This window comes from Rhinolophus hipposideros (genome assembly GCF_964194185.1).
Source record: "Rhinolophus hipposideros genome assembly, chromosome: 17".
Classification (NCBI taxonomy): domain Eukaryota; kingdom Metazoa; phylum Chordata; class Mammalia; order Chiroptera; family Rhinolophidae; genus Rhinolophus; species Rhinolophus hipposideros.
The window spans coordinates 40,252,404-40,270,357 of record NC_138063.1 but is presented as its reverse complement, the minus strand read 5'-3'; the positions used below and the strand labels follow the sequence as shown (position 1 = coordinate 40,270,357).

The 17,954-nt window shown below is 39.1% G+C and overlaps 1 protein-coding gene across 4 annotated transcripts in view; it reads left to right on the top strand.

Annotated features, from left to right (window-relative positions):
- TTC39C (tetratricopeptide repeat domain 39C) overlaps positions 1–17,954 on the top strand; it is a 91,391-nt gene that overhangs the window by 71,510 nt on the left and 1,927 nt on the right. For all 4 annotated transcript variants that reach the window (XM_081078957.1, XM_081078958.1, XM_081078959.1 and 1 more), the window contains 7 exons: positions 4,123–4,216; positions 6,801–6,908; positions 10,794–10,903; positions 11,962–12,085; positions 15,199–15,296; positions 16,449–16,553; positions 17,829–17,867. In XM_081078957.1, coding sequence (XP_080935083.1) covers positions 4,123–4,216; positions 6,801–6,908; positions 10,794–10,903; positions 11,962–12,085; positions 15,199–15,296; positions 16,449–16,553; positions 17,829–17,867 — 678 coding nt within the window. The remainder of the gene's footprint in view (positions 1–4,122; positions 4,217–6,800; positions 6,909–10,793; positions 10,904–11,961; positions 12,086–15,198; positions 15,297–16,448; positions 16,554–17,828; positions 17,868–17,954) is intronic.

Sequence of the window (17,954 nt, the reverse complement as noted above, 5' to 3'; positions counted from 1 at the left end):
CTACATTGTGTTCCCAGTAAAAGAAAAAAATTAAATTATGGTAATTGAAACATTTTTAAAGAATTATTTCATTGAAAGATATGGCTCTATAGTAAACTACTTATTTACATAGTTCCAGAGCATAGAAAATATGGAAATATTTTCTACAACTCAGCAAGTTCTGGCATTATCCTAATACCAAACTTCACAGAGGAGAGCACTAAACAAAAAAACTGTAGGTCAACATCATTCTGAATATGTACATTCTAAATAAATATTATCAAATCACATCTAATAATGTACTTTTTAAATGCTATATATTATAACCTAGTAAGGATTACTCCAAAAAGGCAAGCATGGTTCAACTTCAAGAAATGTTTATTATTCTCTTCCTTATGGAAGTAATTGATAAAACCATACAATCCTATCAAAAATGCCCAAATTGTATTTAATAAAATGTACTTTAAAAATAAAAGCTATTAGAAAAGTAGAAGTAGAAAGGAAATCTCTCTATTTGGTGAAAATAGCATCTACTAAAAATGTACAACAAACTGTTTACCAGTACTATTTTAGACTGTCCTCATTAAAGGAGGGAAAGAAACAAGAATGCATGTCCTGCTTGCTAATACTAAGTATTTTAGCTGGTGGTTCTAGCTAATTATATGTCTATTGTACATGGTAAAAAAAAAATTTATAAAATAACTCATTATTTGCAAATGATTTGAATATCTCCCTGAAAACATCTGCCCACAAAGAATTATGAGAATTGATAAGAGCATAATAATGTGACATGCAAAATCAATTAGCAAAAATCCTGAGTTTTACTACTAGCAACATCCACTTATAGAATAAAATGGAAGAACAAATCCCTTTTACAGTTGCCACAAGTATTATAAAATACTTAGGAATATACCTGTCAAGAAGGAAGCCTTCAATAATTGAAAAAATATGCTATATCTCTATAATAATAATGCAATATCTATCAAAGGTGCTGGTTTTAATTTGGCCATAAATATACTCCACTTAATTTGGCAAAAATTTGTGTATTTGTTCATTAGGGTCTCCTCTGAAATCAGATGAAACTAGCCAACATTTCTTTTCTCATTTTACCACCGAGGAAACTAAAGCTTCATTTTTGTAACACAGCATGCCAATGTATAATTCACAAGACAAAAGTCTATATGGTACTTGCTGTGTAATTCTTGGCTTCATGGCTTTTTCATACCAGCCTATTTTCTATATTATCTTCAGGCCAGGGTATGTATATTTATTTTAAAAACTAAACTGAGAAACAAGTATCAAATTGAGGATGATTCTCCTTTTTCTGCAGTGTCATGGATATTTTAATTGGTAGTTATAAAAACTCACACAGATCGTTTTTATTTTAAATTACTTTGGTGAAAAACAGGGGAAATATATTTCCACTGTTTTAATGGCTGCTCACTGTAATTCCTCGGTGAGTGATCAGAATAGAACTAGAATTAATTTTGGAGTTTTGCTTACTCTTGAGATAATGGCATTAAGCTCCGTAAATGGTCTCAGTACTTTCCAGCTTTCTTAGAGTGCTCATAACAGAAAGAGCATGGTGCTTTCTTCCCAGTTTAGTTTTTAAAGAAATACGCTGTATAAGTTTTCTAAGGCTTGTAACAAATTACCACAAATTTGATGGTTTAAAATGATACAAATTTAATTTTCTCATTAATTCTGGAGGCCAGAAGTCCTATCATTTGACCTGGGATGAAATCAAGGTGCTGGCAGGTCAGTGCTCCCTCTGGAGACTCTGGGGAGAATCTTTTCCTTGCCTCTTGGAACCACTAGTGGCTAGCTGCCTGCAGGCTGGGGCTTGTGGCCACATCACTCCAACCTGTGCCTCTGTGGTCACATTGCCTCCTTTTTTGTGTGTACCGACTCTATCTGCCTCCCTTTTATACGACGGACACTTGTGATTGCATTCAGTACACAGCTGGATAATGCAGGCTATTGGCCCTCATTGAAAGATTCTGAATCACACTTGCATACACTCTCCCTGAAAAAAGCCTACTCTGGAGGAAATGGGAGCAGAGTTCGAATACTAGTCAGTTGTTAGCTTGTTGACCTTGACCAAGCTACTTAACCTCTTTGAACTTCAATTTCTTCATCTGAAAATGGAACTAATACATGCCTATCTCAGAGAGATTTTTGAAAGAGATAAGAGAATGGATGCTGATAAAAATATTACTTTGTTCTTTTTTACTTGACTTGCATTCAGAGCTTGGCTTTGACTAGTCCATGTATCTCCAGAGCCCACTACCATCCCAGGCGCATAGACGTTACCCAATAAATAAATGTTCACCAAGTAGTTATCTGTCCTCTGAAGGGTATTGTGACATTGCACTGTCATGCACGAAAGCCCAGCTGGGGACAGCTTGGTAGTGATGGCTTATCCAGAAATACCCTGTGTGTGATAGTGAACTGGGGAGATGCGTGAAGAACAGAATCCCTAAGACTGGTTTCTGTGTAAATGTTAAATCGACGGCATGTATGATGCAGGAAAAGAACTGTTGATCCATAAACGGAAAAGTGAGCTGGTTATAATGAGGGTCCAGGTCTCTCTCTACACACACGTATGTTCTTCATAAACAATGGATTGATGTTTCACCTCATTCATATTTTCCCCTTTTGCTTACAGTCACTGTGAGTGTCGAACTTCAGAGTTGCGGGTCTCTTCTACATTTCCGTGAGGTTTCTCCAGCTAGCTACTTGAGAGACTAAGCTACTTGAGAACAGTAATTAGTGATACAGTGACATGTGTCTTCCGTGGCTACCTAGTCAGCATTCGTGGATAGTGAGAAGGGCTTGAACGCTATGGTCGGATCTTCCTGACGACAGAGTAATGGAGCATGAGCAGTTACTGAGCCAGCCATGTCCTTGGTTAATGAGTCATTTGGCTTCTAATGTCCCTGAGTCACAGACTGTCCTCAAGATCTCCTGGCTGACTCATCACTGAGGTGCATTGTGTCCAAGAGGCCTCCTGCAGTGACCAGGCATCAATCACTAAAGGAGCCAAGGAACATGGTAGGGGCTGGTTCTAAGGGAAGCTGGCAACCCCTCTCCTAAGACCCTTCACGCCCCACCCCCAGCTGCCGGGGAGAGGAGCGAGCATGAGGGACCTTGGGAAGGGAGTGGTGAAGAGCAGCAGAGCAGGGCACGGAGAGGAGGGCTAAGGGCAGGGCAGGGAGAGCAGTGCTGGCACCAGTGGAACAACAAGGAATGCTCCTAGGCATGCGTCACTGAGAGCAGACTGGCAGATCTTTGGCATTTAGGATTTGCGTTTATTGTCGATGCTCGATACTTAACAGCTGTCATTGCTGTGTTTAGGATTTAATCTAACCATTTTGATCCTGGTGATGCTTTTTAGGTGCTCTGATCAGGTGCTTGTGGCATAGGTTGGCAGACGTGGAGAGAGATCTCTAGTGGAAAGAAACTCTAAGTGTATTTAACCAGGAATAAGTAGAACAGACATTGGAGAGAGTATTGGGTTCTAGACAGAGCTCGATAAAAGCAAAAGTCAGAAGTGCAGTCTGGATCCTTAGAGAATTTCTGAAGCGTTGGGGCAGATGTGATGACCAGAAGCAGTCGGAGAACAGTATTCTGGGATACAGAATCACTCTCTCAGTTGTACGGTGGAGAATGAGTGAGTTGCAGAGGGAGAGAGTGCTGAGGGCTGGACTAATGGACTGGCTTCATGCAGCCACTCAGTACTGACTGAGTCTTTCCGGGCCCGGGGTGGGTGTACACAGGAAGACACAATACAGTCCCTACCCCCATACAACTTATCTGGTAGCAAGGAGCTAGATTAGCAAATTTTGTAACAGAATGGGTTCTATTGTACACGATTGAAGGGGGCTGGGAGAAGGTGGGCGTGAGCTGAGTCCTTCACTGGTGCAATCTCCTCCCTGAGTGAAAGAAGCCCCGTGTGCTTAGGTTCACCTCACAACTGTGTGAGGCAAATTGGAGCGTTTCCCATAAAAAATCTTTAAATCACTTTCTTCTTTACTTCTTCATTGGTTTTAAATAGCTCTTAAGGGAAAAGATGCTTCTGAATTACCATATTACAATGTTAACAACAGATTAGCCAGTAACTCTGTTGTCTCTTTTTCCTAGTGTCAAATCAACAGTGCCTTGACTTCCTTCCACACTGCTTTGGAACTTGCAGTGGATCAGAGAGAAATCCAACATGTCTGTCTGTATGAAATTGGTAAATATGAAATGTCTGTCTTGCTTCTTGTCATGAAATAACTACGAATGCATCTATTAATGCACTAGCTTATGTCAGCTTTTGTCATGCAAGTAATTCCTTCTTGTGCACTTTTTCATTATTAACACTTTCAGTTTGTATCTTTAGAAAATGCTTGCTGCTGCCTGTAATAATAGGACTTTGTTATCACAGCAGAAGTAATGAAGCTTATCTCAGTGATTCTCCTTATTTCATATAGTAGCTTGGATTTAGTGCAATAGGTGTGATCAATGTTAATCAATATGAAATGAATTGACTAAAAACTGCTTGGAAATAACTTATTTGACTGCACAAAACTATTTCCTCTTCCCCCCACCAATATTTACCTGAAGAGAAAAATATGGCATAGGAGAGAGCTGGGTGTGTGGCTTCCAGTCCCAGCTCTTCTACCCACCAGCTCGGGGACCTAGGACGAGTGTGTAGGTCCTCACAGTTGCCATTGAAGTTAAGGTGCCTCCCCTCGTCGTAGTTGTGAGGTTCAGAAGAAGTGATACGGCTGAGCATCAGGCATGGTGCCTGGCACACAGAAGGCCCTCACACATGTCAGCTGCCTCCTTTGGCTCCTACCGTCCTGGAGATTAATTTATAAACAGAAGTATTTATTTGCTGAAGATTTCCCCCCTCCTTCCCCAAAGTTGTTGCTATGATTATTTTCTTGACTGCACTAAAATTCTGTCCTGTTACATCAGTAATGCCATAATCCTTTTACGTTTCAGTTGCTGACAAGCATAAGTACAACTGTGGGCTTGAAGCAACAACAACAATAAATTTTTCATAAGGGGTTCATACTTTTTAGAGTTTCAGCCCAATACTACAATGTCACATCATATAGCACATACAAGAGGAATGAAGAAGGGGTAGAGAAAGGGAAAATGATGAGGTCATGATGGGAATTAAAGGGGAAATTGGGTCTCAGAAGGAGATCTGCACAGAGATGGAAGAACACATGAAGAGCCCGGGGGTGGCAGTTGGTAGCTGTCAGGTAGGGCCCTGTGTTGCCTGCCACTTGCTTGCCTGCTGTGGACATAATTGTCTTCCTGAATCTTTTTAAAGAAAAGTGCAAACTCAAAGACTGGGAGCCACCCAGTAAGCAATATTATATTTTATATGCCCGTTATGGTTAGGGAGGGAATGAAGTATAGTGCAGTGGAAAATGTATTTTTATGTCATCTATACTCCTCCAGTGCTCTGTGTGGTAGCCATAAGTTAGAATGGAACACGTTTCAAAGAACTTGAGTTAAATAAACCAGGCTTTGGTGATTTTTTCAGGCACCATTTCAAGGCCTGTGGTAGTACAAAACGTCAGAGCAGAAGTAAGTCTAGAAATCATCCAACCCAACATTAAGGCCTTCAGAAGCTTAACTCTGGAGAAAAGTAGCAAACTCAAAACTCAGGCTTCTTTTTCATGTTCAGAGTTACCTCCTACCTCTAGTTTGTATTTAATTCAAATCTTGCCCTGATTTCTGTTACAGGGTGGAAATAATTAGGCCCACTTTTTACGCTAAAATAGGCCAACTTCATATCGTATCCCATAGAATTTTACACTGAGTTTTTTGGAAGCATGGATCCCCTCATGCCTATAGTTCAGATGGCAAGTCCAAGATGACACAATTGCTTTATGATGTACCTGATACCAGAATTGTCTTTTTATGGTGACAGTATTATACGCAGGAAAGAGCGTTGGCCTATGATCCTCAGTTTTTTCCCTCTTTTTAGCTGTGTGGCCTTGAGCAAGTCACAGGACCTCTTCATGCCTTAGGTTTTCTCCTTGGTATAGTGCGCACACCACCAGCCACCTTTGCAAGGCAATAATGGGATTAGAGAAAATTGTACCCCGTGGCTGGCACATGCTTGGCCACACAGAAGGGTTCCGGGAGATACTATTACAAGAGTGGGGATAAAATTCCTTGCATTTTTGTTGCTGCTAATCCTTACCAGAATGACAGTCTAATTCTGTTTAAATCTGGAAAAGATGGGGTCCTTTCTCAGCTCTGCCACCAGCCTACAGAGGGAGGGTGGGCAGGCACTTAATTTCTGACTGGCTTGCTGTCTTCTTCTCACAACAGTGGAAGAATTAATAGAATCATTAATGAGCAAGTGAGTGCTTGAAGACTTAGTCTACATATATATATATAGATAATTTTTTAATATATGTGTGTGTGTGTGTGTGTGTGTGTGTATATATATATATATATCCTAATGATGCTGCTTTTTCTGTGCTTTTGCCTGCTCTTGGAGAAGTACTACTGTGCTTGGGTTAATCTCACAGCTGTAGGAGACAAAAATGGAGTACTTCTATAGAAATTTTTACATCCCTTTTTTCTGTATTGCGTAATTGGTTGTGAAATCAGAAGTGCCTTGTTTTACTCAAAATGTCACATTGAATATATTTTAGAGAAAAAATATAATTTTTTAAAGTTTTCATGTACTGTGCATACAATATTCACAGAGAAAGATACAGGATCAGAAATTTGTAGCTTAGAGATGAGATGCGAAGCTCTCCACAGTATTTGAGGATTGTATACTAAGGATATTTCTTTCATAGGTTGGTGCAGCATGATAGAGCTGAATTTCAAGGATGCATTTGGTTCCTTTGAGAGGCTGAAAAACGAGTCCAGGTGGTCCCAGTGCTATTATGCCTATTTAACTGCGGGTGAGTACACGTCTTCTACCATGATTTAGCACACACGTGTGGGCAGATGCAAGGATGAGGGCGGGAGGACGCAGAAGTTGTGTTCTTCCTCAATTTTCTCAGCTAAAATAAAATTACCCCATGAATGATTTGTGCTGCCAAGTAAATAGCAGCAACCTACAGTGTTGGCTGACCCAGCAGAACTCGAGGCATTTCAGTAATATGCACCACGCACCACGCGTCTTCCCCAACCTCCCCCACTGGACTGGTTTGGTCACGTGCTCTGTCTCCGAAATGCTTATTGCAAGGTTCTCCCTGTTTTTGTGCATTTTACCCTAAGCAGTCTCAACCTTAGCCCTCTCCTTTATTTTCTAAAATGTATAATTTTATTTATTAGGAATTTAAAGAGTATTTAAGAATTTCACATGTCCTTTTCCGTGTGTTAATATCTTTGTTTGGATTGTTAGTCCTTGGTTACCAAGTTGCATAGATTTTGAACAGTCTGCTGCAACCTTGTTTTATCTATTAAGCCTGTTTTATGCACAGTGTGATTCTGAGGAACACGAGGTGTTTCAACACTGCGTGTTTTATAGCAGACGTCCCGCTAATTTCTGTTATGATTATGAGCGTTTCTTGCCCTTTTGCCCTGGTATGAGGAGATCGTTAAAGATGTACTGCCACCTGGTGGACGAAAGGGTTGTCTGTGTCCTGAGATAAATAAGTGCCCTTGTGAGGTAGAATTGTGGAGGTCAGAACTGAAGAAACCCAAGCGGTGGCTGTACATTTTCTGCCTCTAATGATGAATTCTCCGTACACAGCCATGGAAGTGATGCTTTTACTTAAAATTCAAGTAAATTAAAAATAATAATAATAATCCAAACATCATTTTAAATGTCTTATGTCTCGGAATAATGAGTTTGGATTTAATGAAACACCTGCAGTCATTCTATCCCCTTAACTGACTAAACTATCGATGCAATTAACAGTGGCCGATATGTACATCCTGGATGTTCCTAAGCTGCAGTCCATTAGCCATCCGGATGAAACCCCTTTATCTCCACACTCCTTACTGCAATCCCCACAGGGCATCCATTTTATATAGCTCTGTAGCTTATGTCTGAATAGGATTATTTTCAACATACTGATTAGTATACCCTGTCTCCCACTTTAAGAATTGTTTTACAGAATTTGCAGTCATTTCAGATTAAAACAACATCTATTTATTGAGCGGCCTCAGAGGGCCCAACATGTTGAGGAGTAAATGAATCAAAAAAGAGAGACCTACACAACAACCCAACAATTGTTAACATGTAATGGGTCAAATAATCAGTCATGGGCAGCTCTCTTTTTTCATGTTTGTTGAAAGTAGAACATGAAGAAATAAATGCTACATAGGGCATTTATCCTCCAACTATTGGAAATCTCGGGATTATACAATTTGTAGAAGATGATAAAGCATGGAAGATTCTAGTCTCTGGCTCTGCAAGGGGAACTTTGTGCAGACAGTAAGACATGAGGTGTGATAAAAAAAAAAATACGGTGAATGTTTAAATTTTAAAAAATGTATTACAGTAAAAGACACATTGCCATTAATCCCCCTCAGAATACGCTCCCTTGCTTCGAACACTCTCTCCCATCATTCTTGCCACTTTCTGAAGCACTTCTGGAAGATCTCTTTTGTGAGTGTCTTTACTTCATCCTCCATCATGACAATGTTCCATGTCCTACATCGCTTCCACTACAGCAATTTCTGTCAAATAAAAACATTCCAGTGTGTCCTCATCCTCCTTATTCACTGGATCTGGCACCGTGCGACTTCTGGCCCTTCCCCAAAGTCAAAATGACAATGAAGCGAAAACGTTTTCAATCGATTCAGGACATGGAGGCAGCCACGACAGCACAACTAAAGACACTCACGAAAGAGGACTTCCAGAGCTGCTTCTGACAGTGGCAAGAATGATGGGATAAGTATATTCGAAGTAAGGGGGAGTATTTTGAGCGGGATTAATGGCAATCTGTCTTTCACTGTAATGCTTTTTTTTTTAATTTAAACATTCACTGTATGTTTTGATCACACCTCGTAGGTCTCAAATTTAGTCAGACTCTCATGCTTTCAGTCATCACCTCATAAAGCATCTGTCTGTAACTACTGTGAAAGGAGTAGGTGGTGGTTATTCTTCAGGATCTCAGGTATTAGTGTCATAGAACTTAAAAGGTGATTTGGATCCTGATACTGTTGCTGTTTGTGACTCTCATTCCGCTTGATCACTCATTCTTTTTTTAATATTATGTGACACTATAGGAATGTTATCAACTATCTGAGGAAGACCTCAAGCTAAGGCAACAGAAATTGCTCCTTTTTATTGGGTTACTGGGTGACCTTGCAAGTCAACTTTCCTGCTGATGTTCCTAATTTTCCCTCTACGTCTTCTGATCGATAACATGACAGGGTTGCTGTACAACCCAATAACTGAGCTTCCTTCTGGTTTTGAGTGTTATAGCTGCAGCTGATGAGTTCAATCTGGATGGGTTCAGAACCCCACATCTGGACCAATGCTGCTCCTGTAACTAGAACTGGAGTTGTTCCCCCTTTGTTGTTTGTTTGAATTGTCTTTTTATTGAGGTGTAATTGACATACAATTGGCATTATATTAGTTTCAGATTACAAAATAATGATTTGATATTTGTATATACGGTGAAGTCCCTCCCTTTGAATATTTGGCCAAATCCCTTTACTCCCAGTAGAAATCTACTGCCTTTCCCATCACCTCAACATCCTCAGCTGTCTCCAACCCTTGCTGCTTCTGTTTCTTTGGCCCTGCTGATAGTAGGCTCCCCTCTGACCTGCCAGGACCCTGTGCTCTGCTTGGCAAGCCCAAAATGGGAGTACACAATCAGCTAGTTTTAGGGGTGCTCAAATATAGAAAGAACAACTAGCAAATCCACATACATTCCAACTGGAGATTGAAAAATGACATCTAATGAAGATAACATCTAACAAAAAAATTAACAGAAATGATTCAGTGTCGTACGCCTCAAGAAGAGGAGGACAAAGACTAGTTGGTAGAGTTTTGTTAAGGAGATGGGACTGAAGCCAGCTATGAAGTTTAGAGAGAGAGCAGGTGACACAAAGGGAGTGTGATTAAGGCTTTGCCTGGGGCTTGGGGTGGATGAGCATGTTGTGCAGACTGTCACAGTCTTACCGTCCGCCAAGACTCAGCTCAACTCCTAGCTCCTCATCAAAGTTTCCATGATCATTCCAAAGAGAAACAATCTCTTTTCTTTCTGAACTTTCCCCAAAGCACTTTGGTTCTCCTACTCCAATCTCTCTTAGCTGTGGCCCTGTGTGTGTGTGTGTGTCTTAACTCTCCAGCTGAAATTGACGTTTCTTCAGGGTGCAAGCATCTGTTTCTTCTTCACATTCTGGCTGGTGGCTTTTGGTAGTGGGTGGCCAGTGAACATGTATAGGACTTGCATGACTTTATTTCCAGGAACAGGGATGGCCTTCTTCCACCACGAAGCTTTCAGGATCCTTTTGACTCCTCATTGTTTGTGCCTAGATTCCTTTGTATTCCACTTTCTGAGCATGTGGACTCCAACTAGACTGGACACTGAGACAATAGCTGGGGATTTTGTTGCGTGCGAGACTACCTCCACAACAAGAAGAGTGGGACCGTGGCATTCCCATATGTCCCCCAAAAGCTCTAGGAACCCAGCACCTGAGAAGCAGGTGTTGAATAAATGGAACGACAATCAGCAGGATAGTGTAGTCCTTTATGTACTAGTCTTTTAAAATATTTGCTGCCTGTTTTCCTTAGGTAACGTTTCCAAGTACCATCAATCTAGGTAACCTTTAGTGGCATTTCCCCCCTAATACTTAAGAAATACAATGATGATTTCTTACAGTTTGTCAGGGAGCCACTGGTGATGTGGATGGGGCACAGATTGTCTTCAAAGAAGTTCAGAAACTCTTCAAAAGGAAAAACAATCAGATTGAACAGTTCTCAGTGAAAAAGGTATGTTGAAGTCTACTGATCGGGCATACTATTTATGATGGCCATTTTTAACCAACACTACGTTGCATACGCTTTAGAAAATCATATTCAAAACTGGCAACTTGCCGTGCAGAATGCAATTTACCACTGTGGTAAGAAATTTACTCCCCTGGTCCTACTTATGCTCTGAAAGGAAAGTGCTTGTTTTGCTGCAAATCATTAAAGTAGTTTGTTTGGGGTTTTGTTTGTTTTGTTTTGTTTTGTTTTGTTTTGTTTTAACTGAGTAGAAATACGACAGACTGTAGAGCTAATGAGCATATCTGGAGAGTGAAAGCATCTGACTAAAGTTAGGAAGTATCAGAAGAGTACAAATAGACAGACCCTAGGCAAGAGATACAGGCTGTTGGTTCTCAGTATAATGAACACATCACATTTTGACCTAATAAAAAATAAAACAGTATGTATCAAATATACCCAAAAAAGCCAGGGCTGTAGGGACAATATCCCCAATTTATTCTACACCTTTAAGAATAAAATTTAGCTGAATTACTGTGGGTTACATGACAACTTTTCGTATCTTGAGTTTTCTGATTTTAGTTTTAGTTTTTTGTTGAATTAACATTTGATGACTTAGAAGATAAAGTAGATTGTAATGAGGAATGCCACTGAGAGCATTGTGACTCATGAGAAAAATAAAAAATTCAATAAAACCAAAACTAAAAGGCATCTAGTATTACATCCTCCATATAAACCCATTGAGTTATTTGTCCCCAGCTTTTATAAGTTCCTTTGATTTAAACTGAAACAAAACTAGATTCATCCCCCAGTTTTCAGAATATACACTGGATCTCAATAGTAAATTGAGTTGAATAATGAATGGATGGTGTATCTATCTCCCCAGTATATTAAAAATTGGAAAGCAAAAATTTTTCATAGAGAAAAATTTTCATTTCTAGATTTGTAGGAGGGGTTGTCCATGTGGAATATGAACTGTGCACTTTTAAACGTCTCTGATGTATATATTTTTATTTGAATTTGTTTTTTAAAAAATGTAGCCTAATCATTATAACTACTTGCAGGCTGACAGATTTCGGAAACAAACGCCAACCAGAGTACTTTGTGTGCTGGCCTCCATTGAAGTGTTGTACTTGTGGAAAGCCCTTCCAAACTGTTCCTTCCCCAACCTACAGAGGATGAGTCAAGGTAAAAAATAACAAAACAAAACAAAACGCAAAACCATACACATCAGCTTGTTTCCTAGGTGCTGCAATCTACAGTTTCTCATTGATATTATCTCATTCAGTGAGTACAAATCTGTCATTCTTGGATAAATGGTGTAGTGATGAACGGAACTCCGTCACTTAGGTGATGGGAGCAGGAAGCACTGGAATGTGCAGACATGCTTGCGTTGTTAGTAGTGTATGGTGATGCACATGGATTGTAGATGTTATTAATTCTATAGCAGTGAGAAGTGCTGGAAGCATATGTTATCCAATAAAGCCACTGTGTTTCTTACAGGTTTAATGTACAGTTATTACAATGCACAGATACTAAGTGTATGGTTCAATTAGTTTCAACAAACGTATACACCTTGGCATCCACACCCACAATCAAGATATAGAACATTTACACCACCCCTACGACTCCCTTCTCAGTCAGTCCACACCCCAGTGCAACCGCTGTTCTGATTTCTCTCTCCACAGATTACTTTTGCCTGTCCTTGAACTGCAGATAAGTGGGATCAGACAGTGTGTACTTTATAGTGCTTGGCTTTTTTGTTTATTACTAACTGAGATTGATTCACGTTGTAGCCTGTGTCAGTGGTTTGTTCCTTTTATTTCCTGAGTGGTACTCCATCGTATGGTTCTACCTATACCACAACTTCTTTATTCATTCCCCTGTTAATAGGCATTTGTTTTGTCTCTGATCTTTTAGCTGTCATGAGTAAAACTGCTACAAACATAGGTGTACAGCATAAGTGTGCTAGTCTGCTGTAGGGGCATTATGTGCTCATAAAAGGATATCATTTTAAAAGGATATGCATAACTTTAAACCCATTCCTAGTTGTTGACGAAAGTCTAGAATATCTACCAGTGTCTAACTCAAAAGAACAATGAAGAATTTTAAGTATTCTTCTGAGTGTACAAGCACAGGACCATGTATTTTGAGAGAATCCAAACACAGATGCAAATATAAAACGGGCAATAATTGGCAGGCACGAGAACGATTATCACTTAATGTAATTAAATACCCTTTGAGCCCCTTTCCAGGTATCAAATAAACAACAAAGATGCAGTCATAGAGAGGGAGGCAGGCTCTGAAGCAAAAATGAGATGATTCTTTAATGTCTTTGTTAAAAAGTGAGCCTGGGTTTACAATCTATTGATTAGATTATATCATTCCCCCATGTTAAGCAGTAATGATCCAAGTCAATTCAACCATATGAACATTTTTGTAGAGAAAGTTTACATTTCAGGTGAAACAGGTAGTGGGTGAATAGTGATCATATGCATTTATTAAACTTTTTTCATCAAGCCCACATAGCTTTGTGCATTTAGCTCATCAGAGTCCCCATCTGCACTCCCTTCATCAGCAAAGCTAGTTGGATTCTTATACCCTTGTCTTGTGGTTTCATTCCTAGCTCCTCCACCACCCACCCTCCCATCTCCACTGCATTTTAAAGATACTTCTGTGTATTCTCAGCACAGGACCCAGAATGATCCTATTAAACTAAGTCGTATCGTATCATTTTGCAGCTCAGAACCATCTATGGTCTCACTTCATTCAAAGTGAAAGCCAAGTTTATTCAGAGGTCCACAATGCCCTATAGTCTGTACACACACACACACACACACACACACAGCTACCTCCTCCAGTTCCATTGCCTCTCACCACTACTCTTCCTCCTCGCTCACCAGGCTTCAGCCACACTCCTCTGAACTGTTCCTGAACACACAGGCACGTGCTGGCCTCAGTGCCTTTGCACCAGCTCTTCATTCTGCCTGTAAATGTTCCTCCAAACATCCACATGGCTTCTTCACTCATTTCCTTCACGTCTTTACTAAATGTTAGCTTTTCGGAGAGGCATAAACTGTACCTTTCTGACACACATACGCCCTCATTCCCCTTCCTGGCTTTATTTTTTTACCTTAGTACTCACACCTCTTTAACATACTTTTTTTTTTTACCTATTCGTCTTCTGTATTGTCTCTATCCTCCACAAAATGTCAGTTAGCAGAAAGTTTTTTTGTTTTGTTACTGCCGTATTCCAAGCACCTAGAACAGCCAAGCACATAGTAGGTGCTCAGTAAATATTGAGTGAGTGAGTGAGTGAGTGAGTGCTTGAACTGCATTCCCACTTCCTTAGTACTGCTGCCTTGAGGTCATTTGAGTTATTTTTATATGGAGGTATTCCCAGCCTAGTGTTTGGAGGTAACTCCTGTTTTTATAGGTTCAGATTTCCTTGGAAAACTTCCCTGTCATCCTCACCATGTATGCCCATCTTCCACAGTAGATGGCAAGCTTCTCGAAGTGGAGGGATCAGGTCTGGTGCCCTCTCAGTGACTAATGCAGCACCCATGCAATCATGTAACAGTGCCCATTGCATGGTTTATGAAATTAACATGCAATTTTTAAAAAGTATCAGTAGACTTTATTCTTTAGACCAGTTTTAATTTCACAGAAAAACTGAGCACATTCCACATACCCCATCCCACCCCCATGCACACTGCCTGCCCCACCAGCAACATTCCCCCACCAGAACGGTATATTTGTTACAACTGACGAACCAATACTGACACAGCATTATCACCCCAAATTCATAGTTTACATTGGGTTCACTCTTTGTTTTGTACCTTCTGTAGGGTTTGCCAAATGTGTAATGACATGTATCCACCCTTACAGCCAGATAATATCATACAGAAGTTTCACTGCCTTAAAGATGCCCTGTGCTCTACCTGTTCATCCCTTCCTACCTCCCAGACCTCTGGCAACTACCAGTCTTGTTTCTGTCTCCATAGTTTTGCCTTTTTCAGAATGTCATATAGTTTGAATTACACAGTATGTAGCCTTTTCAGATTGGCTTCTTTAGCTTAGTAACAACGTGATGCAGGTTTGAGTCTTCTTGGCCCTGTGAAGTTTGGTATCTTTGCCTTCCTGTGACTAAGGATAGTCACTAATGGATGAGAAGGGGGAACTGTCTGAGTTTCAGGGGCACAATCATAAACTGAATTAGTCTAAACAATGAAATACTTGTGATGATATTTAAGGAATTCAATGAATGTATTTCCTTGCTGCTATTTTCACTTCTCTTTAAGCTTGCCATGACGTAGATGATTCATCTGTCGTTGGATTAAAGTATTTGCTTCTTGGTGCCATACACAAATGTCTAGGAAACTCAGAAGATGCTGTTCAGGTAAACTGTTAATGTTGGTATCATGGCGAAGGAAAATAAACTGTGAGAACATACATATACGCTTGTGAATAAGAAAAATGAAAAAGCATTAAACAACCAAACCTCCCATGGGAATGTAAGCCTATCTACTTTGATTAATATTGTCTCCTCAAGTCCTAGAAGCTGATGATGGTTAATACTAGTTTTTAATGTAACTTCAGATTCTTACTTCTTTAAATACAGACTTCTTTTTCCTGGTACTAATTTTTTACCAAAGATGACAGTCTCACCGGGAAGAGGAGGAAATAAGGATGTAGACAGTTTTGAAAAAGCAGAATGAAGCCTCTTAGATAAATACAAAAATGATTAGGCGTGTCAGCGTGTATGCTCACTTTTCCGCTATAACTGCAGATAACTGACGCAGTACTGGAAATGAGGCTTCGAAAGCTGTTGGCTTAGGGTAGTCTATGTGCATATTATATAAAAAAGCACCACTCATTGCTTTCAAATAGAGTTGGAGGGACTTTTCTGAGTTTTTTGTTTGGTTGTATGTTTGTTTGTTTGTTTGTTAAGTATATCCCAGTGTTATTTTGATTACTCTTTGGAAGAGTTCATGTACTGTAATAGGAGACTTGGCTTTTCACTTCTAAAGTATTGATGCACTTGTATAATCATTTTAAATTACTGTTTCAGTGTGAAGAGATAATAGTTATTACAGAGCTCTGAATAGCTTGTTTTAGATCATAGGCTTAAGTATCAGCAAGACACAGACAAGACACCTGTCGAGAGATGGTTCTTGGCTTGTGTGCTTTCTGTTTTAAATGTTATAAAGTGGGATGTTCAGACTTTGAGATGCAGATAAAGGTGTTCCCTGCAATAAAATCAGTAGAGGCTGGAGTGTCACTGGAAAAATAAGTAGCATGAATTGGGCTGACGGATGGGTAGCATATTCTGGAAAAAACTCACCAGACAAGCATGGAAAAGATTTTTAAGATATGGATGAGAACGGATGGGAAGGAAGAAAGATGCAGAAAGAAGAGAAAATCTGATATAGAATACAGAAATAAGATGAGTCCCCCTTCTTGTGTCTTGAAGATGTGATGAGCCTTAGGTGGGAAAAGGAGCCTAATTAGAGAAATCAATTAATTCCAATGACATTTGTGTTACTTTCAGTTCTTTCAGCGAGCTGTTAAGGATGAGTTATGTCGTCAGAATAACTTGTATGTCCAGCCATATGCTTGCTATGAACTTGGCTGTCTTCTATTAGACAAACCAGAGGTAAGATCGGATATATTTTGTTAAATAATATTCATCACCAAAAATGTGCAAGTGAGCAGGGACAGAACATCCTTCATTTAAAAATGATTAATTTCATTTTCCTTCATTTTATGTAGGATGAGCCCAAGAAGCTACTTATTCTATCTATGTTTAAGGCGATAATGTCTTCTCTGGAATTAGATTTATAAATGTTAACTTTTTGACAAAAATTTATTTGGGGGAAAATTCGTTGCCATTTTTATAATGGAATGCTACGATGTAGTGTGGTCCACTCGGAAGGACACAGAATCGCATTCTAAGTCTCGCTCTGCCATTTCCTTCAGTGAATGATACATGTTACATTACTTAACCACATCCCTCCTTCCTACTCTTTAAAACAGGATAAAAAAATACCTTGTCAATTTAATGAAGATTGTAGTGAGAATAAATGAGAGTGATGTGGATGATTATTTTTAACATTTTAGAATACCATATAAATTTAAGTTGATGATTACTATTAAGATGTATATTTAAGTGCAATGGGGCAGTTTTTTAAATAGGATTTCAATAGTGCTGCATTTGCTTGGTACCTTCTTTTAGAAGCTCAGTGACATATTATTGGCTTTATAAAGTTGTAATTTTTAGTGAGTTCAACTCATCTTTCAAATGTATGGACTTTCTAAAAGTTAAGTTATGCCAACAGCAATATGATTATAGCAGCCTTTCTTTCCAAGCGTAGGCTTTTAATTGGTAAGACTTTCCATTTGAAATTCAAATTTTACAAAAGAGAAAATGGAATTTAATGAATTTGATAGAAATTCCTAACACTAGTCTTTATTTGAAGGTATTTTTTATTCTTAATGCAGCCTTAAAATATATATATATCCTATAACAAGACTGATCTATTCCTTGAAAAGTGAAGTTATGTCCTCAATCAGTAATGCCTACAAAAGGAGATACAACTTCCTGACTTCAAATATACCTTTTAACTATCACCAATTTTAGGTAGTTTAGTAAGACCTTAACCTAAACGATTATAACACTTAAAAGATCTTATCCTTTATAGAATTACCATGAAGATTATGAAAAATTATTTATCAAGTAATGCCTTGATGTAAACTTATTAACATCATTATATTAAGGAAAAATCGAGTCATTTTAATTGAGTGAGCAATTGACTCACCTCTCTGTCTACTATAAATTGATTCAGTTAACATTTTTTCCTGTTGTAACATTTTCTGCTTAAGAGTATATAAGTATAGGCATTAAGAGACAATGTTTTTCTTCCATTCATAGACTGTGGCAAGAGGCAGAACTCTACTTCTTCAAGCAAAGGTAAAAATACTGAATTTTCCTCTTTCCAGTGGCCTTCTTATGCTCTGTAACGTACACTTAAGTCTGAATTCAAGAAATTTTGTGAAA